The sequence below is a fragment of the Canis lupus genome, chromosome 9 (assembly GCF_011100685.1).
Source record: "Canis lupus familiaris isolate Mischka breed German Shepherd chromosome 9, alternate assembly UU_Cfam_GSD_1.0, whole genome shotgun sequence".
NCBI classification, from domain to species: Eukaryota; Metazoa; Chordata; class Mammalia; order Carnivora; family Canidae; genus Canis; species Canis lupus.
Window position 1 is genome coordinate 55,577,325 of NC_049230.1, and position 25,704 is coordinate 55,603,028.

The following is a 25,704-nucleotide window of genomic DNA, read 5'->3' on the forward strand; positions in this document are numbered from 1 at the left end:
CCATGAGATGGTGGGCTCCTTGGGACTTGGTCACAAGCCTTCCCACCCCACACTTGTCCTTAGCCAGGCTCACCTCCTGAGCCCCAACATATTGCTCATGCACCAGTTATCTGCCGTTGGATGTCATAGTGGCATCTCCAATTCATCCTGTCATGATCTGAATTCCCAGACTCCTCCTCCCCTCATGCCTTGCCCCCTCCCATGACTGGCATCATCCTATGGCCCCAAACCCAGCCAGAAGCCTGGCCAATATTATTGACCTTGGCTTCCTCCTCCTAGCGCGCATCCACACAACCCCAAATCCTGTCTGTTCTCCCTCCTTCCTCCCCTCCCCCACCAGTCACCTTCCCAATGCAAATCCACTCTTCTCTGCCCTAAGTCATCAAAAGATTCCTCACCCCCTCCTACTCTGGCCCCTCCAATGTGACTATACATAACAACCATGACCTTTTTAAGAACATCTGAACATCTTCTACATATAATGCTTGCCTGGGTTCCCACCCCCTCCCTACATGATCTGAAAGAACCTGCATGTATCTTTGTTCACTTCTCACTCCAGCTACCCTTACCTTTCATTTCCTGGGATTCACTGAAGCCTTTTGCACATCCTACTCACAGTGGCTCGACACATACTTATGAAATACTGGTTTGTGCCAGGCACTGAGCCAAGAAGTGAGCCCAGCACGGTTCCTGCCCTTCTGGTGCTCCCATCCTGGTGGTGGTGGGGGAATATAATGAACAAGACAATTTCTGACAGTGTTAAGGGTGATGAAGAAAATAACACAAGGTGATGTGGTCAAGAATGAGAGGACACTTAGAGAGTCGAGCAAGGTGAAAAGAATGACAAGAAAGAATAGGGGAAAGGATTTCAAGCAGTAGGAAGGGCACCTGCAAAAGCCCCAGCTGTGAAAGAATTTTCTGCCTAAGGAGGGGTGGGGGATCCCCTTGTGGCTGGCTGTTGGGCGGGTGTAGGCAGGGTGGTTTGAGATGGGCCTGGGGCCCGTGGCGAGGGGTGTGGATTTTGTTCTAGTGCAGAGGGATGCCACTGGAGGCTTCAAGCATGAGAGTGACATCATCCGATTTATGCTTTTAAAAGATGAGGCTGGCAGCTGTGTTCCTCTCACTCACCACTGAATCCCCAGGGCCTAGCAGGGCTCCTGCCCATAGTGAGCGATCAAAATAGACTGAATGAATGCATGCGCCAGACTTCCTGTGTGACCTGGAGGTACTCACTTCTCTCTCTGGACCTGAGTTTCCTCGCCCGAGGGACAGTCTGTGGGAATTTCACGCCAGAGTGGGTGGGCGGGATTTCGATTCAGGTTCCCGCCTCCCCAAGCGGCCCCGAGACCTGAGTCCTCCGCTTCAGGAGACGGACAGGGGAGATCTTCCCTCCTGGCGACCCCGTGCCACGCGTGGCGGCCCCGCCCCAGCCGGGACAGCGGCCTGAAGGATGCTGCAGCTCCGGGGGCGGGCTCCGCAGGCGCTCGCCGGCGCCTCCCGCGCGGATTGGCTGCAGCCGTGACCGGCGCCGCCCTATTGGTCGGCCCAGAAGCCGGGGCGGGGACCGGCTCCTGCAGCGCGGCGGCGGGGACGCGGCTGGAGCCCGGGAAGCTGCTGCGGGGGCGATGGCCGCACCGAGCCCGGGGCCCCGCGAGGTAGGTTCGGCCGCAAGAGAGGACAGGAAAGGGAAGGGTTGGGGGACAGGGCCCAGGCCTCCGATACCCGTGCGGCGCGGACACACCCCCATCCAAGGCCAGGAGGGTCCAGCTCTGGGCGGGGACCAGGACACGCCCCACGCGGGGCCCGCAGGTATGGAGGGGGAAGTCTGGTGGGTGTCCCCAGAGAACTTGCTCAGTTTTCTTATCCGGGGAAAAAGCTCCTTCACTGTGCTGCTAGCGGGTCAAGCTCTTGGCCAGTGCTGGGTACATGGTGGGTGCCCACTACTAATGGGTCAGCTGCTACGAGCTCAGCTTCCAGCTGATCCTCTGCTCGGCCTGGAGGAACTTCGCATCAGGAGTGGAATAGAGGAGTCCCTGGCGTCACAGCTCCTACTATCAAGGGTTCCTGTGCATGGAGCTCAAAATGCCAAGGGGTTATTATAGTTCTCATTTCACAGATGAGAAAAGGAGATGCAGAAGGGTTAGGTGACTTACCTAGGATCATACAGATGGTGAGAGACAGGTTTGGCTGTGGAAAGCATCCTCTACCTACTGATAATAATAACCATCATTCTAGTCTGGGTGCTGACTGCATCACAACACCCAGTGAGGTGGGTACCAGCATTATCCGTGTTTTACAACTGAGGAAACTGAGGCAGGGAATGATAATAGGAGGGCTCACATGTACTGGAGGTGGGATTCAAACCCAAGTCTTTCCCCTCTGCGATGCTTCCGTGTGTTCATTGCTTCTTGTGCCTCCTGCCACCAGGTCCTGGCCCCCTCCCCAGAGGCTGGATGCAGAGCAGCCACCTCGACCTCTGGCCGCTGTGGCCTCCTCTGGCGTCTCCGAGACAAGCAGGCTCGCATTGGCCTGTTTGAGATTGGCCCGGGGCATGAGCTGCACCAGCTGACATGCATGATGCAGGCAGGGCTGTGGGCTGCCACCCAGGTCTCCATGGACCACCCAACCACAGTGAGTGGCCCATCTCCATCTGCACCTCTGAGGTGCTGAGGGCAAGACTATGCTGATGCCCTGTCCTGCTAATACTGCAGCATTGGGGATCAGAGAGGGCTATAAAAGGAGGAAATCAGGGGCTTGGTGTAGGAAGGGAGGGACATGCTGGGGTGGGGGCTGAGGCCAGGGAAGTCCAGTGTGTATTGGGGATGTGAGGAACCCCTTGACCTGGGTGTTTGTTATGACTCTAGATAAGCCTCTGCTTCTTTGGGCCTCAGCATCTCCATCTGTGTAATGGGTGAGGCAATTATACTCTTTGGTCTCTGAAACCCTCCTAGTTCTGCTAGGGTGTATGGCTGAGAAGGGACTCCACCCCCACCCTGCCAGCCTGGCCCATCTGTCCTGGAGCTCAGGCTGGGGCCAGGCTGGCTCAGCAGAAAGGGTCACCCAACTGCAAGCTCAGCAGCTGGATGGGCCAGAGTGAGCATGTGTGTTGTTTGTGTGTGTGCACACACATGTGCAGTGTGACCACATCCCACAGGCCGAGTCCTGGCACAAGGACCTAGAAGTCCAAGAAGAGTATAGGAGCTTGAGGCGGAGAGGAGAGGGATGTTTTCTAAATCTTATCACCTGCTGACAGTCTTCCATGGCTCTCCAGTACTCAGCATGGCTTCAGGATCCTGCTAGCTCAAGTCCAAGGGCCTACTGTCCAGCTACATTCACATTCCATCCCTTCCTTATTTACTTTAACCACTTGAGCTCTCCTGCATTTCCGGTGGCCACCAATGCTGTTCCTCCTGCTATGAGCACCACCCTCCTCCTTTCTACCACTTTCAGATTTCGGCTTAGAGGTCATCTCCCCCAGGAAGCCTTCTCTGATCCTGCCCCTCTCACACTGAGTCAGGCAGGTCCTTTGGCTTTAAGGCCATCCCCTTTCACTGGGATGGCATCCTGCTTCACTTGGCCAACATGTGCTTCTGGGTGAATGGACCAGGCTCTGAGTCCTGGTCTGTTTGCTGAGGTAATCAAATTGAGGGAAGGGGGTGAGGCCAGGTGTAGGACCCTTCGAGATCCTGGAGCTAGCATTGTGGGGCTGAGACTGGCCCTGAGCCCCTCCACCCCTTTTAGGGACCACCCACTGAGGAGGATTTCTCTGAGGTCCTGACCCAGGTTCACGAGGTAGGAAGCCCAAAAAAACTGCACGGGGCTGAGGGGGTGTGTGTGCTGGTCTTCCTTCTCTGTCCTCAGTTTCCCCATCGGTGCAGTGGGAGTGCTGCCCTGCCTCAGGGCTTTGCAGGAAGGGCGTGGTTCCCCTGACCCTCTCAGGCTTGGGCCAACTGCACCCTCCTGGGGCGCCGGTGGACACTTTTGGGGCTGCTCTTCCTCCTCTGCAGGGCTTCGAGCTGTGCACCCTGGCTGGCCCAGCCTTCTCCTGGCTGCGCCGCTCCCTAGGCCTGGCAGAGGAGGACTACCAGGCGGCGCTAGGCCCGGGTGGCCCCTACCTGCAGTTCCTCAGCACCTCCAAGAGCAAGGCCAGCTTCTTCCTGTCGTGAGCTGGCAGCAGGGGTGGGGAAGGGGTGGGGGCTGTGTCTCTGGGTGGAGGGGGTGGCTGGGAAAGAAACAGGATGGCCAGGGCGGAAGGGTCAGGGCCGGATAGAGGTCAGATGGAGGAGAGTGAGGGTGGGAGGTGAGGGGGTAGGGGTGGCGGGGAGGCCTCGAGCCCCGTCCTGGGCGGCGGGGCGAGGGGGCGGGGGCAGAGCAGGGAGACAGATCCACACTGGGGCAGAGGGCCGGGTGGGGGCCGCTCCAGCCCCGCCTGACCGGCGACCTCTCCCTCCACCCCCAGCCACGACCAACGCTTCTTCCTGAAGACCCAGCGGCGTCGGGAGGTGCGGGCGCTGCTCGCCCATCTGCCCCGATACGTGCAGCACCTGCAGCGGCACCCGCACTCGCTGCTTGCACGGTTGCTGGGTACGACCGGCCGGGACCAGGGACTGCGGGGCGGGGAGGGGGTTGGAAAGGAGGGGAGGAGGAGTGAGGGAGACCGAGAGCGAGCAGGGGAAGGGGCCAGGGAGTGGGGCGGCGGCCAGGATGGGGGGCGTAGGGGATCTGAGCGCGGGGTCTGGGCCGGCGGCTCCGGCTGCGGGCAGCGTTCGGGGGGGGGGGGGGGGGGCGTGTCCGAGAAGCCCCCGTAGGAGAAAGGCGGTTTCTGGAGGGCGCGGCCGAGCCCTGGGGCGGGGCCTCCGCAGTGGGAGGGGCTGGGGATCGCCCGGGCCGGGGCAGCGGCTGTGGGTGGGGTCACGCCTGAGGACCGCGCCTCTCCGGGGCTGCCTAGAGGGTGCAGTCGGGACGGCCACTCAAGCTGAGGAGGAGGGCTGGGGGCGCGGCCTGGAGGGGCGGGCTCGGGGGGCGGCGGGCCTGGAGCAAGCGGGGCCCGGAGCTGGGCTAGGGCGGGATGGACCCGGGGCTGTCGAGTTGGGGGCCCCTCACCTGGCGCCCTCTCCCCTTCCAGGAGTGCACAGTCTGCGGGTGGCTCGGGGAAAGAAGGTGGGTGAGGCCGAGGCGAGGGGGCCGGGCCAGAGGGGGCGGCTGGAGGGTGAGATCCTGTCCTTCCTCACTCCCTACCCCCGTCCCCAGGAATTCTTCATCATCATGCTGAGCGTCTTCTACCCCGCCGGCCGCATCTCTGAGAGGTGAGTCGCCTCCCAGGGCCCCAGCCCCACGCGCGATCCGCCACCTGAAGCACCCGTACTCACTAGACAGATGTGAAACGGGGGCCCAGGGAGGAGAAGGGACAGCCCCAGGATCTCCAGATGGATCGGAGACAAGGACAGGCACGGCCAGCGTCCCTTGAACACTCAGGATGCGCTGGACGCTGTGTCAGTCTTTGCCTTCTTTGCCTTCTTTATTCCCAGAACAACTCTGAGGGATAGGTGTGGTTATCATCCCCATTTTATATAGAGGAGAAGCTGAGGAGGAGGAGGAGGGCCACGCAGCTACCACGGGAGGAGCAGGGATTCAAACCCAGCCTCTGATCGCACATTGCCCTCTGAGCCTCCTAACCCCTGACTCTGCCTGCAAGCTCCCCATGAGTGCTCCCTCGGGGGCCACGGGCTTCCCTCAAGCCTTACTGGTGCTGCTGCCTAGGCTTGGACTCCTGTATTGGGAACACTTCCAGGGATAAGGTGCCCAGAGGGAGGCATAGGCAGGGATAAAGCCGGGACTGGGCTTCCAGAGGCCTGAGTTCAAATCCCTGCTCTGCCCTTTACTTACTGTGTGGTCTTGGGCAAGACAAAGATACTCTCTGAGCCATTTTCTTCCTTTCTGCCACGGAGACAATAATGCAATAGGGGTTGTGGTGAAGATTTGAACATCCTCCCAGTGGAAGCTCTTATTTCTTGCTCCCCGACTTGTGTCAGTCTCTATAAAGCTGAATTTTGCTGCCCCCTTCCTGTCATCCCCCCTCACAGGTACGATATAAAGGGCTGTGAGGTGAGCCGCTGGGTGGAGCCAGCCCCTGAGGGCAGCCCCCTTGTCCTGGTGCTGAAGGACCTCAACTTTCAAGGCAAGACCATTGACCTAGGTGAGCCATGGAGGCAGTTGGTGCCTGCTCTTCCTCCATTCAGGGTGAGGTTAGAAGAGTGTCCCTGCCCTGCCCTCTGCCTGAGACATGGAGAGCCCTTATTCTAGGGTCAGGCAGGGGAGGTTTCAAATCCTGGCACTGTGACCTACTAACCAGGTGACCAGGGCAAATGGCAGATGCTCATCTGTGAAATAGGACAGTAATGACACCTGCCCTCTGGGGCAGATAGGTGTCGCACCCTCAGCACCTTGCCTGGCACACCATGAGCACTCAAGTAGGGGCACTGATGCTCTGGCAGGGCCCCAGCGGAGCTGGCTCATCCACCAGATGGAACTGGACACCGCCTTCCTCCGGGAGCTCAACGTGCTCGATTACAGCCTTCTGATGGCCTTTCAGCGTCTCCACGAAGATGAGAGGGGCCCTGGCAGCAGCCTCATCTTCCGCACAGCCAGGTGGGCCCCCCACAGGGCAAAGGCAAGAAGGAGGTGTTGAGACCTTGACAAAGATGGGGGAGGGGGGAGGGGGGCAGACAGCAGAATCAAAGGCTTGGAGACCAGAATGTGCAGGGTTTGTGTGTATATGCTTGTGTGTGTGTGTGTGTGTGTGTGTGTGTGTAGAGCGGAGGGCTGAGAAGCCTGGCTGGCAGAGTCGATGGACACGTGTGGACCGCAGCATGGGAAATCCAACTGGTCAAGGGCTTCAGTGCTGATTTAAAGAATCTATCCATTTCCCTGAAGATGGATGTGGAGCCACTGAAGGTTTCAAAGCAGTTTTCAGACCTATTTAATTTTTGCTTTAGAAAGAGCCCTAGCCCTTTATTATTTTTATTTTCTTTTATTTTTTAAAAGATTTTTTAAATTTAATTTATTTATTCATGAAAGATAGAGAGGCAGAGACAGGGCAGAGGGAGAAGCAAGTTCCATTCACGAAGCCCGATGTGGGATTCAATCCCAGGTCTCTGGGATCACGCCCAGAGCCAAAGGCAGACGCTCAACTGCTGAGCCACCCTGGTGTCCCCCCTTTATTATTTTTAAAAAGGTTTTATTTATTTGAGAGAGAGAACAAGTGAGTGTGGGAACACAAGTGGGAGAGAGGGGCAGAGGGAGAAGGAGCAGGCTCCTGATGAGCTGGGGCTCAATCCCAGGCCCCCAGGATCATGACCTGAGCGGAAGGCTTCACTGACTGAGCCACCCAGGTGCCCGAAACAGTCCTTGCCCTTTACACCAATTCCACTTCTAGGACTGCGGTCTTCACTATTGGCATCATCATCATGTCGTCTCCTGCTTTGTAGTAGTAACTGTCACTCTTTGCACACTGACCATGAACTTTGTTAAGGTGGACTCATTCCCACTTTAGAGATGTGAAAATTGAGGCTCAGAGAGGGGGAGTGAGGTTGTAGAATGACTTCTGCAGATGCATGTTAGTACTTGGTTAGTTACTTGGATTTCAGTCCTCCATGGCCCACGTCTGTGGCTGAGAATCATGTAGTGCTTAAGGAAGGCACATTCAGGAAAGAAGTCCAACCATGTGGTGGGTGGAAATGTGAAAAATGACATCCTCTCATCCAGCCCACCAACCCACCCTTTGGAGGAAGACCTTGGGGTGGGTGAGGCTTGGGCAGAATTGAGGTTGGTGGCTCCCCACAGCCCTCTGGCTGAGCTGGACACATCCTGGCCAGAATGTGGAATTCCTGCCTTGGGGCACAGGCACCCCACACCCCCTCTCTCCCCAGGTCTGCCCATGCAAGCTAGGTCAGCTTCGCCCTAGCACTCTATCCCCAGCTGGGGCTTAGATTACAGTTGTCATTCAGCCAGTAAACCCTAGTTTGCATATAATGGTTGTTTTCATATTGAAATATGCTGGCTGGTAAATACCCACTGCCCTATCCTTACCAGTTCCCAGCCACCAGCCACACACACACACATACATCCCCCGCAGAGGGTATCAGTGTTTTTAGCCCAGGCACCCAGGCCACTCGGTTCTGATTGGTTGATGCCTGGGATACTTCCCGCACTCCCCTCCACCTCCTGGAGGATAAAATTAGGGAATTGAACCTGCTTCTGGCAGAGACTGGGAACCAGCCAAAGGCATCTTCGGATCTGAAATACATTTAGAAGGCAACCCCCCTCTCCATCTACCCCGACACCATCTATAAACTGGAGCTCTGCCATCCTGAAACCTCCAGGGTTGGATGACCCCAAGGAGAGGTTTAGGAAACACCCCCATACCAGACTTAGCCAAAGTGATGTCGCAGATAAGTAAGTGTCTCTACGACCCAAAAGCTATAGCCCACACCACCCAATAGAAATGTAGCTTGAGTCACACGTGTAGTTTTAAATTTTCTAGAAGCCTCTTTAGAAAAATAAACAGAAGGGACGCCTGGGTGCCTCAGCGGTTGAGGGTCTGCCTTCAGCCCAGGCTGTGATCCTGGGGTCCCGGGATCCAGTTCCCCAATCGGGCTCCCTGCGTGGAGCCTGCTTCTCCCTCTGCCTGTGTCTCTGCCTCTCTCTGGGTCTCTCATGGATAAATAAATAAATAAATACATCTTTTTTTTTTTTTTTTTTAAGTAAAACAGAAACAGGTAAAAATTTAATAATATATTTGTTACTTTGTTAATACGTCCCAAGTTTTATAATTTCATCCTGTAATCAGTATAAACATTTATGGGGCATTTTGCACTCTTTTTCTCATACTGTCTTGGAAATTCAGTATGTATTTTACATTTACAGCGCATCTCAGTTGGGACTGGTCACATTTAAATGCTCAATGGCCACATATGGCTAGTGGCTACGGAATGCACAGTGCAGGTCTAGAGCATCCTCTGCACTTCACTCAGCGGTTTCTCTGACGTCAGGGGCCTGGCCCACAGGAGTTGTGGGAACGAGCCGGGGAAGGGCAGGGTCGGTGCAGAAGGCCACGCTTGCGGGCATCCATGGGCTGGGGCTCCCCCCGGAGGAGGCAGCAGCCTCACCCCCCTGTCGGCCGCCAGGTCTGTGCGAGGGGCGCAGAGCCCCGAGGAGCCGGGAGCCCAGAACCGCCGGCTGCTGCCGGACTCCCCCAACGCCTTACACATCCTGGACGGGCCGGAGCAGCGCTATTTCCTGGGCCTCGTGGATCTCGCTACTGTCTACGGGCTCCGCAAGCGGCTGGAGCACCTGTGGAAGACGCTGCGCTACCCGGGCCGGACCTTCTCCACCGTCAGCCCCGCCCGCTACGCCCGTCGCCTCTGCCAGTGGGTGGAAGCGCACACCGAGTGACCCGCGTCCGGACCGTGGGCGCGCGCGGGGAACCGGGGTTCCAGGCTGGCCCGGGCGGCCGGTCGGGCTCCCCTCGCCTGCCGTTCCTCCCTTTGGCCTCCAGAGGGCAGCATCCCCTAACTAAAAACGATGACGACACAGCCTCCTCCGGTGGTGATGCCATGTTTGGCTTTGTGCCAGGGACTCCCCCACATTAGCTCATCTCATCCTCAAAAAACTGCTATTACTTTCTTTTTACAGACCATAAGATGGAGGCTCAGGGGGTGAAGGGACTGAGCACGAGCATTCAGCAATAAATGCTGGAACCAGGACTCGACTATGCCTTTTGGACTCAGGAGCCTGTGTTCTTACTCACCAGTTCCCTGTCCTCATGCTCCAGGGAAGGGGGGAGGCTGAAGGCTCCAGCCAAGCGCCTTTGCCGTCCAGATGGGGAAACAGGCTCAGAGACTTTAAGGCGCTTACCCATGGGTAAGTGGAACGGCAAGTCCGAGAACCCAGGCCTCCTTCCCCCTTGCCCACTGGCTTCCTTTTGGGGTGTCCTCCTCACTGTGGCTGCTTGAGGGATGCAGTTGGGAGAAGGTGGGGGGTATTCAAGGGCCTGTGTCTCTGGAAGACACTATGTTGCAGCCCACCACTGATCTGAAGTAAGCTCTTTTCTCCTCTGGGAGTCACTTATCTCATCTGCGAAATGGGCGCAGGGATTGGTGGTCAGACCAAGATACTCTTGGCCGCATGGAAATGACAGCGAGCAAGGAAACGCTGCGTGCATAGCCCCTGATCATTCCTTCTCCTCCCACCAGGAAACTACAGCCTGGCCTCTGACCCTGGTCCAATCCAACCATACCCAAGTGGGCCTTTCTTCTAGAGTTTCTCTGGGGCCTGGTTGTGTGACCAGGGCAAGGTGCTAAACCTCTCTATGCCTCAGTGTTCTAATCTGTAAAATGAAAGGATGAAAATGGACTTCACTCATTAAATATTTATTGTTGCACCTACTACATAACAGGCCCTCTACTGGGTGATGGGGACCCAAGGGTGGAGCAAGATTCACAGATTCTACCTTCACAGAACTCACAGTCTGGGGAGAGGTGACAAAGGCAGCCTGGCATGATACAGCCTCATGAAGGAGCATGGGTCCATGGTGCTGAGGGAAGGGGCCTCCACCTAATAGTTTGATGGAGGTAGGGCTCTAACATCTCAGCTGAGACCAAAAGAGTCAGATGCAGTCCTGGGCGGGTTCCAGGCCAAGGGCATGGCAAAGGTCTGGGATGAGAGAAAGCCTGACACTTGAGAGAAGGAAACATTTCACTGTGGCCAGAGTTCAGAGTGGGAGAGGCAATGTGGTGGTAAAGGGGGACTTTGTGGGCCAAGAGCTGACCCCCAGGACTGGGACTGGACTTTGGAAGAGCCACTCAGCTGATACCAAATAGTGTCAGTCCATTAGCGTTCAGAGAAAATGAAGCAAAATGGTGGGTAGGCAAGGGAGAGGTAAGGGGAAGTTAACGCGGCAGCCCAGGAGTGTGGGCTCCTGGAAAAGTATACAATTGACCTCACCCCTCATTGTCTGGGTGACCTTAGGTGATTATTCAATCTCTCTGAACTGGCACAAGTCACAGAGAATTTCTTGTTTGGGCTCAGCAGGAAGTTGAGACATAGAAGCCTTAAAGCCATCACTCTGGAGGTGGGTACTTGAGGAAGCTCAGTAGCAGTAGGGGCAGCACAGCAGGAAACGGGTTTGGCCCAGCATTTCCCCAGAGTCTGGATCTGGCTGGACTGAGTCAGAGCCTGAGAGTCCTGCACTCATAGATAAGGATGGCTCAGCCCTTCACCTACCTTGGATCTCTGGCAAGGGCTGAGCCAGAGCTTGAGGCTGGAGAGGGACGTGACTTATCCAAGATCTCATGGGGCCCAGGACTCCTGGTTCTCCTAATGTGGTCACTCAACAGATGTTACTTAGCATCTTGTGCATGCTGGGTGTTGTGCAGATACTGGAAATGCTCGAGAACATGACTGGCCTGACTCTGCCCACACGTGGCTGAGAGTCTGTCAAATGGATGGACGGACCATGAACAAGAAAGGCAGTTAGTACACAGGATGATTTCAGAATGTGACCAATACTATGGAAAAGACCAATCAAAGTGGAACTTAGAAGGGTGGGCCTGCAGTGTCACAGTGTGGTTGGCGAGGGCCTTTTTTTTTTTTTTTTAAGATTTTATTTATTTATTCATGAGAGACACACAGAGAGAGGCAGAGACATAGGAAGAGGGAGAAGCAGGTTCCCTGTGGGGAGCCCAATTTAGGACTTGATCCCAGGACCCTGGGATCATGACCTGAGTCAAAGGCAGATGCTCAACCACTGAGGTCCCCAGGTGCCCCAGTGAGGGCCTTTCTGAAGAAGTGATGTTTGAGCTGAAGGACAGGAAGGAGCTGGCTATGTGAGTAGAGCCATCCAGGTAGAGGAAACAGCAAGTGCAAAGGTTCTGGGGTAAGAATGAGCTCAATGTGATCGGGGGTCAGAAGGTGGCCAGGGTGGTTGGATGGTGATTAAAAAGAAAGGCATTTCAACTGTACAGAGCCTGTCGTTCAGGTTAAAGACAGTAGACTTTTGGGCAGCCCAGGTGGCTCAGTGGTTTAACGCTGCCTTCAGCCCAGGGTGTGATCCTGGAGACCCAGGATCAAGTCCCACATTGGGCTCCCTGCATGGAGCCTGCTTCTCCCTCTGCCTGTGTCTCTGCCTCTCTCTCTCTATGTGTGTTCTCATGAATAAATAAATAAAATCTTAAAAAAAAAAAGACAGTAGACTTTTGCCAAAACCAAATTGAAAAGCTTCATCGGAGCCTGCAGAATTTGCCACTGTCAGTACTCCTGTGGACCTGTATCTGAGTCCAGGACATCTGGGCATGTCCTTGTCCCCATGTGGCCCTAACAAGGAGGGAGTCAGTTGCCTCTCTGGGGAAACAAATATCACTTCACCAACCATTGTGGGTGATGAATGAATCTGTAGGGGATTTCTCACCATTGTCCCCTTGGGGTTGGGTCTCTGAGGAGAGAAACTTGAAGGATGAGGACTTGGGGTTGGGGGCAGAAGGGTTCTGGCTTTGGGGACCCACTGTGTGCCTGACCTGGAGTAAAGAGGAGACCACAGAGAGAGATGGAACTTGAACCACTACCCTTGAGCTGTGCCCAAGCTTTGGGGGAGAGACAAGGTAGGCCTGTGCTCAAAAGAGGCTTGGGGCAGGGCTGCTTCAGCCCCCTACCCCCACCATAGGATGGGGATAGGCATGGGGGACTTGGCTTTGCACTGGAGCAACCTAGGTAGACTTGGGAGTTTGCTGATCTTGGTGCAGATACCCAAACATGATACCTTGGCATTGTGCCCACACCAGAGGCATTGAGGAAAAGGCAAATGGAATTTGAAATGGGGTCTGAGAGATGCCTGGGTGGCTCAGTGGTTTAGCACCTGCCTTCAGCCCAGAGCGTGATCCTGGACACCTGGGATTGAGTCTTGCATCGGGTTCCTTGCATGGAGCCTGCTTCTCCCTCTGCCTCTCTCTCTGTGTCTCTCATGAATAAATAATAAAATCTTTTTTAAAAAATGAAATGGGGGGATCCCTGGGTGGCTCAGCGGTTTGGCGCCTGCCTTCGGCCCAGGGCATGATCCTGGGGTCCCGGGGTGGAGTCCCACATCGCGCTCCCTGCGTGGAGCCTGCTTCTCCTTCTGCCTGTGTTTCTGCTTCTCTCCCTCTCTGTGTCTCTCACGAATAAGTAAAAATTAAAAATCTTTAAATAAAAAAAATGAAATGGGGTCTGAGCAGAAACCTAGCCTGGATCCCAGGGAGAGGCCCTGCAGAGGGAGGTGTGATAGAGGTGGTCAGATGAGCTTTCTGGCCCAGAAAACATTTTATAAAAAACATTTTAGGTGAGAAGCATGCCCTCCACTTCACCACAGGCCCACTCCTCCCTATTGCCCTCTATCTGTTCTTTCAACCCTTTCTGGCCTCTGAAGGCATTTGAATTTGGACTCCCCAGGGGACCCCAGTTGAGCCTTCATTTTTTAAAAAAATATTTTATTTATTCATTCATGAGACACAGAGAGAGAGAAGCAGAGGCATAGGCAGAGGGAGAAGTAGGCTGCATGCAGGGAGCCTGATGCGGGACTTGATCCCAGACCCCAGGATCATACCCTGAGCTAAAGGCAGATGCTCAACCGCTGAGCCACCCAGGCGTCCCTTGAGCCTTCAAATGGGACACATTTCAGCATCTGCAGGAGGTACAAGACTGAGTTGGTTGAGGTTTGGAGGACACTTGGGAAGGGGAAGGGTTAAGAGGCAAGAAAGTACATGGCCCAGGGTTGGAGTCCTGACTGTACCACAGCTGCCCTGCACCACCTCACTGGCAGGTAGGTGCTGTTATTATCACTTTTTAAAAAAATATTTTATTCATTTTATTTATTCATGACACACACACACACACACACACACACACACAGAAGCAGAGACACAGGCAGAGGGAGAAGCAGGCTCCATGCAGGGAGCCCGATGTGGGACTCGATTCCGGGACTCGGAGGTCACGCCCTGAGCAGAAGGCAGACGCTCAACCGCTGAGCCACCCAGGCCTCCCTATTATCTATCACCACTTCATGGAGGAGAAAACCTGAGGCTAAGGTGGAGGTCACACGGCCAGAGAAAATACAGAATGCCCAGTTACACTGGAATGTCAGATCTTTAACATAATTATTCATTGTTTATCTGAAATTCCAATATAACCGAGCGTCCTGTATTTTACTGGCTAAACCTGGCGACCCTAGCAGCTTGAACCCCAGGGCTGCCTGACCCCAAGCCCCTGTTTAATTTTCCTACCCCCCCGATTTCAGAAATGGAGAAAGTCGAGTCCGGAAGGCTAGGCAGCCATCGCGCCGCGGCTCCCACATCCCCTCGGTCCTTTTGCTCCGCGCGCTGCCCATGCGATCCCCCGCCGGAGCCGGAGCCGGAGCCGGAGCGGGAGCCGGAGCTCGGGAGAAATAGAAAAGCCTGGGAGGGCTGAGCTGAGGAGCTGCGGGCGCCCCGCCCCGCCCCCGCCCGCAGGCCCCGCCTCCGCCCCGCCCACAGGCCCCGCCTCCGCCCCGCCCGCAGGCCCCGCCCGCAGGCCCCGCCCCCGGCCCCGCACTCCCCTCCCCCGCCGCGCAGGCGGTGCTCGTAGGTCCCGCCCCCGTCGCCCGGGCCCCGCCCCCAGCGCGCCGGGCCCCGCCCCGTCCCCGCAGACCCCGCCTCCGCTGCCGCCGGCGCACGTTCGGTGTCCGGCCTCCAGCAGCCGCGGCCGCGGTGCCGCCTCCGCCCCGGGGCTCCGGCTTCCAGCCTGGCCCGCCCGGGTTGCGGGCCATGGAGCTCCGAGCAGCGGATCGAGAGCAGCCGGAGCGCCCCAGCGCGTCCGCCTGGTTAGCGCCTGGCCGGGGGAGGGGGCCGTGGAATCGGGGAGAAGAGGGGTGGAAAGCCCTCGTCTTATCCTGCCCCAGGCCTCTCCGTTCATCTCGCCTGTAGGGAGGTAGGAGGGATGGAGTGGCAGTCGGGGCTTCTGGCTCCTGGTTCTCGCTGACCCGGACTCGATGGGTGACCTTGAGCCGAGGGCTCCCCCTCCCTGCCTCTCCTTCCCCATCTGCACAATGGGGATTGGGTTGGTGGGAGGTTTCCCAAAGGTCACCTGACACCAGCTCCTTTAGGATGAGGACAACGCTGTCCGTTGTTTGCGGCCTTTAAGGAGTTTGATTCCTGGAAGTCATCTGCCTAGACCCCGGCCCATACCCTCCACTGCCTCAGTTTCCCTGGGCCATTTCCTCAGAGGCCCAGGACCCAGCTCTGAGTTTCTGGATCTTGGCAGGTGCCTGGCCCCCACCCCTTCCCAGCGTGAGGCCTGGAGACGGCAGCCCCCTGGCTGCTGAGCAGCGGCAACAGCATGAAGGCCCCGGTAAGTGGTGAAAGGAGGAAGGCTCTTGGGGAACTTCCGGCACAGCAGCCTCATAACCTCTCCCACCCCAGGACTGACTCACTTCTGACCCACTACTCCTGGCTGAGAAGGGCAGACTGGCCTCAAAACCCTGCTGATCTGGTCTGGTGGGCAGTGTGGCTTCTGGCAAGTGTGTTCCCTCTCAGGTTTCAGTGCCTTGCCAGACTCCCCTGTAATATGGAGATAATAGTACTACCCCCTGTAAGCATCCCCAGGGGTGACCCAGGTGCGGCACCCACCTGGAAGGGGGATATGGTGTGAAAGTTCTGTTTAGCTGCTCTTGACTATTCAGAAGCCCCTGGTTGTGGGAGAGGGGCCCCGGGTGTTGGGGGGAGTCCACTACCACTGCCTGAATTCAGGTCTCTGGGTCCTTTGTGAGCAGAGGACCAGGTGCCAGGCAGAGCCTGAGGCCTCAGGGACTGAACCCCCTCCCCCACACAGCTGGCCACTGGGAGATTTATTTTTAGAAGCTGATGTGGCTTGTGGGCAGAAAAGGGTGGGCCTCTGGTAGGATCTGCCTGGGGGGGAGTGGAGGAGGCTGCTTTCCCACCTCCGATTTTCAGAGCACCCGTAGCTTCTAAGTGGATTCTGAGGGGCAGCTGAGAAACCTGTGCCTTGGTCAGGCTGGGAGAATATTAGAGCCCAAAGAGACACAGATGGTGACTGGGGTGGCCCAGCACGTGATAATAGCCCCGGGTTGTGCCATCTATGTGGTGGCCCTTCCTTGAAGCCTTGGTCACTAAATTGGCCAGCAGAGCCAAGGGGCCAGGAGGGCTTCCTGGTTCACATTGCCTCTGGCACATGTTCTCGGGAGATGGGGGCCTCTGAGTGGCAACTTTCAATGACTGAAACATTCCTTGAGTGAGATTTCACTCGCTTCCTGGCCGCTGACCCAGATCAGGATCATCAGCTAGGGACTGGTCACTGAGCAGCTAGGGGAGGGGACAGGGGAAACCCTGCTTAACAGAGATCGCGGGGTGTGCTCTTGTTCTGGAGGCTACTGAGCTGTGGTTTGGACCCATGAGGCTGGAGTACAGCAGCCAGCACGAACTTCTAGGAGCCCCAAAGACCCACACCTACACACCCTGACCATGGTTTCCCCCAGGGCCGGCTCCTGCTCATCATCCTGTGCTCCCTGGGCTTCTCTGCTGCCTACATCCTGCTGTGCTGCTGGGCCTGCCTGCCCTTCTGCCCGGCCTCCTGCCTGGACCCCCACCTGTCCACCCACTCCAGGCCCACTGTGCCAGGGCCCCTGCACTTCAGTGGATATAGCAGCGTGCCAGATGGGAAGGTGAGCTGGCCAGACGACATGGCGCGACATGGCAGCCACAGCTGCCAGGGTGCCCCCAACCTTCTGGGCATAGGTGAGAACCAGGCTCATGCAAGGCCAGCCGGGACCCGAGGCTTGGCTCCTTTGCTCCAGCTGTGTGACACTGAGCAGCTACTTCACCTCCGTGAGCACCAAGTTCTAAGAGGAAGTGGTTTGGGTTTTTTTTTGTTTTGTTTTGTTTTTAATTCAACAGATCTTGCCTGGCTGTTCTCAGCTGGGTGCTGGAAGTAAGAAAAAGGTGAGTCAGCCAGGGTGGCTGGCCATCTGAAGCTCCTAGTCCAGTGTGGGTGACAGACACCATCACATTGTGGGGGTCTGTGCCTCATTCTATGTATCTTTAGAATTAACTATGTATACACATAATCTACTCATTCAGCGGGTGTGTCTTTGGTGCTTTGGATGTGCCCTGCCTTTTGCTGATGGCTGCTGGGGGTAGAGATGAGAGAGAAAAGTCATGTCAACCCCAGAGCTCTCCCTCTTAGGGGGACACAGGGACCCTGGGGCTCAGAGGTGACAAGGCAGCTGTGGCCTCTGCCCCATGATGCCTGCCTCCCTATGCTTGTCTGCCAAGTGTGGTTTGGAGTACTTCACACCCTTCACCTTGATTTTAGTGCCCCCCCCCCCCCTTCAGGGTAGCTTTCTTAGAAGCATCCCACACTGATACCCAGGGTAGAAAGCTCCACAGGTCAGAGGGAGGCATGTTCAGGGACCCTGGCTTAGAGGAGACGTATTTTGGATCTTAATTTCTCTGAGTCTCGGTTGCCTCCTCATCAGTAAGAGACTATCTTTTAAAAAAAAAAAAAAATTATATTCATTTATTCATGAGAGACACAGAGAGACAGAATCATAGGCAGAGGGAGAAGAAGGCTCCCTAAGGGGAGCCCGATGTGAGACTGGGTCCCAGGACCCCAGGATCACAACCTGAGCCAAAGGCAGATGCTCAAACACTGAGCCACCCAGGTGCTCCAGTAAGAGACCATCTTGTGGTTTCTACCTTGATAGTGTTGCCGGGCAGATTGAATTGGGTGATCCTTGGACAGTGGTCACAACAGGTGCCGTATAAATATTTGATCAAGATGCAAAACCAGGGACGCCTGGGTGGCTCAGTGGTTAAGCGTCTGCCTTCAGCTCAGGGCATGATCCTGGGGTCCCAGAATTGAGTCCCACATTGGGCTCCCTGCGGGGAGCCTACTTCTCCCTCTGCCTGTGTCTCTGCGTGTCTCTCATGAATAAAGAAGTAAAATCTTAAAAAAAAAAAAAAAAAAAAGCAAAACCCCTGGGGCTTTGGGCACATAGGACAAGTGGTGGGGTGGGCCAGGTAGATGCTGTCCCATCTTCCATGGTGGTGGCCAGTGTCTATTTCATACACTCAAAGGCTCATAGGGATGTGGGCTGAAGGTAGCCAGATCCTCTGAGTTTCTTAAACGAATCCAGAAATCCAGGTTTGGGGTACCAAAGTGGACTGATTGCAATTAAATATTTTTAAGACCTTACGTGGGACAAGCAGAATATCTCCTGAGGCTGGTGGGGACCTCAGATCTGAACAGACCCCCACTGTCAGGCTCAAACTGCAGGCAGAAGAAAGGAGTCTTGTTCTGTGACTTGGGGGCCTGGAATATGGGTTTATGAGTCCCTAAATCAACATCATGTTAGATATAAAATGTCCCCAAGTGGGATATAGGCCTTTGTAAACCCTGATCCCCCCAGGAGGACATGGTAACATGGAGTGAGGAGCAAATCCTTTTCTGGGAGTCCTGACCTCTGACCCCAGTGAACATTTGCAGGTTTGCTGGCTCAGCTTCTGCTTCTTTGAGTTTATTTTTTTAAAGATTATTTATTTATTTGATGGGAGTGGAGGAGAGAGACCACAAGCAGGGGAAGAGGCAGGCAGAGGGAGAGAGAGAAACAGGCTCCTCGCTGAACAGGGAGCCCAATGTGGGGCTCAATCCTGGGACCCCAGGATTATGACCTGAGCTGAAGGCAGATGCCTAACTGACTGAGCCACCCAAGCGCCCCACTCTCCAGGCATTTTTTTTTAAGATTTTATTTATTTATTTATTCATGAGAGACACAGAGAGAGGCAGAGACACAGGCAGAGGGAGAAGCAGGCTCCCTGTAGGGAGCCCGATGTGGGACTCGATCCCGGGTCTCCAGGATCATGCCCTGAGCTGAAGGCGGCGCTAAACCGCTGAGCCACCCGGGCTGCCCTCTCCAGGCATTTTTAATTAAGTCCTCACAACCTGGTGAAGTTCATTCCCATTTGACAGATGAGAAAATTGAGGCTCTGAGAGACAGGGGAAGGGCTAAGCCAGGATTCCAGCTCAGAATGGGAGGTTGTGAGTGTTGTTGGGGCACTAAACACTCCGTTTGTACTTATGAACCAGGCATAACGTGAGTGGGGCTTAGGCAGAGGAGGGAGTGGTCTCACAGTGATTGTGAAGAGCTGAGGTTCACGTTTACTTAACAAACACATGTATGACACCCAGTCTGTGCCAGGCATTGCTCTAAGTGCTTTATAAATATTTGCTCATGTAATTGCAATAAGGAACCCATGAAAGAGGGCCTGTTAGGGGCTCAGCAGTAGGGAGAAGGAGCATGAATACAGCCGATGAGGAAGCATGGGGCTCTGAGCACAGAGTCTCAGCCCTGCCACCTGCTATCCATATGACCGTGGGAAAGTCACTGCCTGCCCAGTCTCAAATTCCTCATCTGCAGAATGGGTTGATGCCGTACTTGGAGCTGGTACAGGGATCCTGTGGAGTCAGTGCCTGTTACCGGGTGGAGGAGCAGCGCCGTGGGAGCTGTATGCTCATGCCTTTCCTTCCTCTCCGCAGCCGCTGGTCCGAGAACCGTGCCGCAGCTGCGCCGTGGTTTCCAGCTCCGGCCAGATGCTGGGCTCAGGCCTGGGCGCCGAGATCGACAGTGCTGAGTGCGTCCTGCGCATGAACCAGGCACCCACTGTGGGCTTTGAGGCAGACGTGGGCCGGCGCAGCACCCTGCGCGTGGTCTCGCACACGAGTGTGCCGCTGCTGCTGCGCAACTACTCACACTACTTCCAGCATGCCCGAGACACGCTCTATGTGGTGTGGGGCCAGGGCAAGCACATGGACCGGACGCTGGGGGGCCGCACCTACCGCACGCTGCTACAGCTCACCAAGATGTACCCAGGCCTGCAGGTGTACACCTTCACTGAGCACATGATGGCCTACTGTGACCAGGTCTTCCAGGACGAGACGGGCAAGAACCGGTGAGCCTGGGGCCAGCCTGCTGCCCGGGGGCATGCCTTCTCCAGCACCTCCTTGTCCCTCCAGGGTCTGTTCCACCAGGCGCTGGGGGTCAGCGGCGATGGAGGCATTTGTCCTGCCTCTGATGGAGGACAGAATCGGAAGGCCTGTCATTCATCGAATTAGCACGCATATCCCAAGCGCTGGGCAGGGGGGTTTGGCCTTGCAAGCACTAGATAGGGGAGCACTGGCGGGTGGAGCAGTGGCAGGGAGCCCTTCCCTCTGGAGTGGATATTCCCTGAGATCTGAATTGGCGTGTAAAGTCCCTGCCACATAGCAGAAGTAACAGTTGCGGTGGTAACAGCCCTCTGCGTGCACCAGGCTCTGGGTTAAGCACCCTACATTGAAGATCTCATTTTATCCGACGCTCAGAGGAGCACGCTGACTCCCGCCAGCCTCCTCCGCACACTGGCTCCCCCAACTCTCCCCGCTCTGCCCCAGCTCAGGAAATACAGTACCAACCTCTGGTTTCCCAGCCAGAAACTTGGGTTGTGCGCTCGACTCCTTTATTGCATCACCTGCCACCTATAGTGGGCTCTTAACTCTCCTCCGGTGCCCACAGGTGCCACCTTGACCTAGCCATCATTCTGCTGGCCCCACCCCCCTGCTTCCCTTGCAGCACCCCCTTGCTGCTGCCGCTCTGCTCCCACCCCCGCAGTCTGAGCGCCAACCCCCAGTGAACTCATCCCATTGGTGGCCTGCCCTCAACCTGACAGCAGCTTCACTTTGCATGGAGAATAGAGTCAAGGCCCCCGCTCCCCCCCTCTCCTGGCCTGCAAGCCTTGTATGATCTGGCCCCTGCCTACCTCTGTTATTTCATCATTTCCCTTCACTTTGCCTGCCCCAGCCATCTGGGGTTCCTCGAAGCAGATCTTGCACATGCTATTCCCTCCGTCTAGAATATTCTTCCCCCGTATCTCCCTATGACTGACTCCTTGCTGTTCAGGTCTGGATGGGATGGCAACTCCTCAGAGAAGCCCTCCTGGACCACCCCATCTGCAGGCACACCTCCTTGCATGATATTGTCCTCTTCCTTTGTCTCCTTGCCTTTTCAGCAGTTCTGCCCCCATTCCTTGAGAATGTTAGCACTGGCTGGGGCAGGTTCCTGGCTAGCACAGGGCCTGGGAGGTATTGAGTTTGAATGAGTGAGCTACCCCATAACCCCCCTGTCGAGGTAGAGGTGGGTAGCCCTCAGCTAGGAGAATAACCAGTGCTGGTACATTGAGAAGGTTGAGGCAGGGGCTATCCACACAGCCCCTTGCTCCCAGGTGGGTACGGGGGCAAGGGGAAGGTGCTGAGCTGACCATGTTCCCTCCCCATAAATATCTCTGATTCTCCCCATTTCACAGGTGGGTCAGTGAGCTCCAGAGAGGTTTGTGAGCAAACGTACTGCAGAACAGATTCAGGGTTTGAATTGAAGGCCATTTGACTCCAGACAACTGTCTTTTTTTTTTTTTTTTAATTTATTTTTTATTTTATTTATTTTTTTTTTAATTAATTTATTTTTTTTAAATTTTTAAAAAAATTTTATTTATGATAGGCACACAGTGAGAGAGAGAGAGAGAGAGAGAGAGAGAGGCAGAGACACAGGCAGAGGGAGAAGCAGGCTCCATGTACCGGGAGCCTGACGTGGGACTTGATCCCGGGTCTCCAGGATTGCGCCCTGGGCCAAAGGCAGGCGCTAAACCACTGCGCCACCCAGGGATCCCTAATTTATTTTTTATTGGTGTTCAATTTACTAACATACAGAATAACCCCCAGTGCCCGTCACCCATTCACTCCCACCCCCCAAACTGTCTTTTTTTTTTTTTTTAATTATTTATTCACCTAAGAAAGACACACAGAGAGAGTATGAGCACAGGGGAGAGGCAGGCAGAGGGAGAAGCAGACTCCCCACTAAGCTGGGAGCCTGATGCAGGACTCGATCCCAGGACCCTGAGACTATGACTTGAACTGAAGGCAGATCCTCAACCATCTGAGCCACCAGGTGCTCCTGCAGACAACCGTCTTACCCATTTTCAACCACTGTGCTCTATGGCCTCCTGCCATCTCCCCAAGCTTGGTCCCTTAGAATAGCAGAGGTTGTGACCACACTGTCGTCTGGGGGGTTGCTCAAGTCCTGTGTGGGTGGTAAGGGGCTGAACAGGCCTGGGTTTGCATCCAGCTCCACCTCTTACCTGCTGCTGATCTCAGGTTGGCTCTGTCCCCTCCCCAGGCTCCCCCAGGGTCCCCTCTGCAGGGGTCAAGGTAGGGGCTTTTGGCTGGGAGGGTAGCCAGCGCCGTGTCCTAAGAGAGCTGAGGCTGGGTGCTCCACACAGTGCCTCGCTCTGACTTGAGTTGGGGAAGCAGCCAGGCTGACTGTTCCCCCTTCCTGGCAGGAGGCAGTCGGGCTCCTTTCTCAGCACTGGCTGGTTCACCATGATCCTCGCCCTGGAACTGTGTGAGGAGATCGTGGTCTATGGGATGGTCAGCGACAGCTACTGCAGGTCAGGCCAGCCGGGTCCTGGGCAGGAGGAAAGGCCGGGGCAAGGAGGACCCTGTGGGGCCCCTGTGCTGGCCTTACCCCGGGGGCCTAGGAGCTGTGGGACCCAGGGTGTGTGGGCTCCCCAGTGGGCGGCTGAGGCCCAGACACCCCATGGGCCTGGCACCTGATGGGAAGGAGCCAGCCTCATGACCAGTCTCATCCTGCCATTGTGACTTTGGGCCAGTCACACCACCTCCCAAGGGCCTCCATTTCCTCATGTGTAAAAGAAAATAGTCACACCTCCAGAAGGTTGTAGAAACATTTAGAGAGAGAATAATCTACCAAAGTGGTTAGAAAGGCATTATCAGGCACCAGCTGATAGGCGTGTCAGGGATATGTCACATCTGACCTATTGCTGTTGATACTATAATATTCCAGTATTAAAGTTTTTTTTTAAAGATTTTATTTATTTATTTGTGAGAGACACAGAGAGAGGCAAAGACACAGGCAGAAGGAGAAGCAGGCTCCCTGCAGGGAGCCCGATGTGGGACCTGATCCCAGGACCCCAATGCTCAACCATTGAGTCACCCAGGTGCCCTAATATTCCAGTATTATTGGAAGTGACGTGTGGAACATGAACACGTCCCAGATCTTTATCTTCTGTTCTCTTTGGAGCTTGCTTGATGAGCACATGGGTGAGATGGCAGGAGCCTGTATGCCCTCTGCCCTCTGACTGTACTTTACAGTCTTGATCTTTTGGGACCTGTGGTCTCAGATGACCCTCCATTTTATAGATGGGTTATTTATACTCAGAGAGTACATCTCTGGCCCAGAATCAGCCAGCTTGCCAAAGGCAGAGTCGGGGTTGAACTCTGACCTCTGGGATCCGTGGGCTGTCCTGCTGTTCTGTCCTGGCCCTCTCGCTGGTGTGGGGCTCTGGGGGAGTACCTGGTGAGGGGTGGTGGTGGTAGGTGACAGGGTGTGCTGGGAGGCGGGCCAGTTTTGGTACCCCATGCTTGTCCCTCTTCCCCACCTGCAGGGAGGAGAGCCACCCCTCGGTGCCTTACCACTACTTTGAGAAGGGCCGGCTGGACGAGTGTCAGATGTACCTGGCGCACGAGCGGGCGCCCCGCAGCGCCCACCGCTTCATCACTGAGAAGGCTGTGTTCTCCCGCTGGGCCAAGAAGAGGCCTATTGTGTTTGCCCACCCATCATGGAGGACCCAGTAGCCCCGTCACCCAGCCAGCCGCAGCGCCTTCCCCAGGCCTCTGTTCCACACTCCACCAAAAACATTTAATTTATGGATCCTGTCTCCTGCCACATGCCTACTGGACCTAAGGTCCCTTTGTGCCCTACCCTGGGGACACTTGGAGCCATCCTAGGACTTGAGGGGGAGAAGAGGCTGTGGCGACCTTGGCGCCCTCCTCACCCCACTCCCTGAGTCATCCAAATCTTCATCCCTTCTCTGGGTCTGTCCAGTGGCCTTTGCCCTGGGGCCGATGGCCCCCCACTCACCAGCATCACAATCTTTGATCTTGCAACAGCCCTGGTCCTCCCTCACACTCCCCCTTCTACTTGCCTTTGGTGCCACACTTCCCAGGCCGGTTGCCTTGGTCAGGGCAGCTTGGAGCTTGGGGTTCGTTGGGCAAAGGGGCCTTTGAACTGTGACTGTCAGGGCCATCTCTGCAGTGTACGGGTAAACGTGTGTTTTCTGGAAGTCTGTCTGAAGTGTGATCATGTGTCTGGGGGAGGGGATGGGGGTTCATCTGCCTGCCACCATCCCGTAACATGTTGACTTGAGGGCAAACTGAGTCCTTGGGCCCTTCCCCAGGCCCACAGCTGGCTGGGTTCCTGGCCCTGAATCTGCCCACGTTTCTCTTCCCCAGGAGCCTACCGGCTTCCCTATCAGGTCAGGGAGCCTCTTCCCTACCAGGCCAGGAAGTCTGGCCTCCTGGGTGCACTTGACTCAGAGAACGCCCTAACTCAGAGGCTTCCAGGAGACCCCCCCACCCTGCACCAGTGAGAGGAGAGTCTAGGGCCTGGCAGGAAGTGACTCAGGATGGGAAGGAAATTGCCCCACCCCCTGTCACCTCCCTGGTCCATGAGTTAAATTCCAAGGACTTGACCAGTGAAATTCCCTTTTAACTCTGCAGTGGGTCTCACTGCAAGAGAGGGAGGCAGAGAGCAGGCCCCAGGCTTTCTCTCTCTGAGCTTTAGCTTTCTTACCTATCAGGTGAGAAAAAGACACCCACCAGTAAACAGCAAGTGCCAGTGAACAAGGGCCTGCAGCCACCCTATGGAGAGGGGGCTGGTGTTAGCCCATTCTACAGATAAGGAGAGGCCACTTGGCTGAGCCAGGATGCAATCCCTTATCAGAGTGGAGCCTGATGCCTGGACCCTGCACTAGGGGGCTGGGAAGGGCCCACCAGAGGGCTTCACTACTCCTCCCTCCTTTTTTCTCCTCTCTTCCTCCCTCCTTCATTGGAGACCAGGAGCCTAATGGAGAACCAGGACCTCAGGCTCTCAGGTGGGATGAAGCCCTGGGGTCTAGCTCCCTGCTCCAGTTTGGGGCCTGCTTCATGGGCATATAACCTGTACAGTTGTTCAGAGTCCTGTGGTTGGCATAATGCTCTGTTGTTGTCAACTTGAAAGTCTTAATGTTTTTTAATCAGGTATGTTCTCTTTTTGCATCGAACTCCCACAAATTATGTGGCCAGTTGTGCCAGGGAGTCTGGGTAACCCAGAATACTCCCCCTCCTGCCCCCTGCTTTCTCAGGAGAGGCTGGAGACCTGGCACCTGGACCACAGCACTGCCTTTTGGGCCCTGCCTCCCCCTCCCCAGTACCAGGCTGGCCCAGAAGGCTCTGCAAGTGTGGGAGGAGGGAGGAGTGCCCTGAGCTGGGCAAGTGGGGAGGAGCAGGCTGGCGGCCAACCCCAGCTGCTGGCCTGACAGTAGCCAGAGTCTCCAAGTCTTCCTCCAAGTCTCCCTCAAAGCAGGTATTGGGCCGAGGAAAGGGTGGGATGTGACCTGGCTGGCAGAGGGTTGGGAGTGGAGCTTCCAGGCACAGAAGGACCTGGAAGGAGACCTGGCCTTACTCAGGCTCCTGCCATGGAACTCTGGCAGATTAGGCCTCAGCTTCCTCATCTGTAAAAAGTATTACAGAATCTACTCAGGT

At 55.8% G+C, this 25,704-nt stretch overlaps 2 protein-coding genes across 8 annotated transcripts; both read left to right on the plus strand.

Annotated features, from left to right (window-relative positions):
• Positions 1-1,564: 1,564 nt before the first annotated feature.
• PIP5KL1 (phosphatidylinositol-4-phosphate 5-kinase like 1) lies at positions 1,565-10,413 on the plus strand. Of its 6 annotated transcripts, XR_005364954.1 has the most exons (11): positions 1,626-1,655; positions 2,428-2,631; positions 3,742-3,792; positions 4,008-4,162; positions 4,460-4,584; positions 5,126-5,160; positions 5,251-5,306; positions 6,084-6,196; positions 6,495-6,648; positions 9,186-9,921; positions 10,254-10,413. XR_005364954.1 is itself a non-coding variant. In XM_038549243.1 (10 exons), the coding sequence occupies exons 1-10, from the start codon at positions 1,626-1,628 to the stop codon at positions 9,451-9,453; spliced, it is 1,191 nt and encodes a 396-aa protein (XP_038405171.1). In that variant the 5' UTR covers positions 1,565-1,625; the 3' UTR covers positions 9,454-9,477. The 6 variants fall into 6 exon arrangements, 5 of the variants coding, with proteins under 5 accessions (XP_038405171.1, XP_038405172.1, XP_038405173.1 ...); XM_038549243.1 differs by lacking the exon at positions 10,254-10,413 and having other exon boundaries at positions 1,565-1,655; positions 9,186-9,477; XM_038549244.1 differs by lacking the exons at positions 3,742-3,792; positions 10,254-10,413 and having other exon boundaries at positions 1,565-1,655; positions 9,186-9,477.
• Positions 10,414-14,727: 4,314 nt separating this feature from the next.
• On the plus strand, positions 14,728-24,245 carry ST6GALNAC4 (ST6 N-acetylgalactosaminide alpha-2,6-sialyltransferase 4). 2 transcript variants are annotated; one of them, XM_038549249.1, is made up of 6 exons: positions 14,728-14,884; positions 15,325-15,411; positions 16,556-16,741; positions 19,615-20,027; positions 22,443-22,550; positions 23,568-24,245. In XM_038549249.1, the coding sequence occupies exons 2-6, from the start codon at positions 15,400-15,402 to the stop codon at positions 23,755-23,757; spliced, it is 909 nt and encodes a 302-aa protein (XP_038405177.1). In that variant the 5' UTR covers positions 14,728-14,884; positions 15,325-15,399; the 3' UTR covers positions 23,758-24,245. The 2 variants fall into 2 exon arrangements, with proteins under 2 accessions (XP_038405177.1, XP_038405178.1); XM_038549250.1 differs by having other exon boundaries at positions 14,731-14,991.
• Positions 24,246-25,704: the final 1,459 nt, after the last annotated feature.

Bases quoted from the DNA above. Each gene is read 5' to 3' on its own strand.
- PIP5KL1 (XM_038549243.1), top strand. From the start codon at position 1,626: ATGGCCGCACCGAGCCCGGGGCCCCGCGAG. The intron at 5,307-6,083 runs GTGAGTCGCCTC...CCCCCCTCACAG, and splicing joins GCCGGCCGCATCTCTGAGAG to GTACGATATAAAGGGCTGTG. The intron at 6,197-6,494 runs GTGAGCCATGGA...ATGCTCTGGCAG, and splicing joins AGGCAAGACCATTGACCTAG to GGCCCCAGCGGAGCTGGCTC.
- ST6GALNAC4 (XM_038549249.1), top strand. The intron at 16,742-19,614 runs GTGAGCTGGCCA...TCCTCTCCGCAG, and splicing joins GCAGCGTGCCAGATGGGAAG to CCGCTGGTCCGAGAACCGTG. The intron at 22,551-23,567 runs GTCAGGCCAGCC...CCCCACCTGCAG, and splicing joins GTCAGCGACAGCTACTGCAG to GGAGGAGAGCCACCCCTCGG.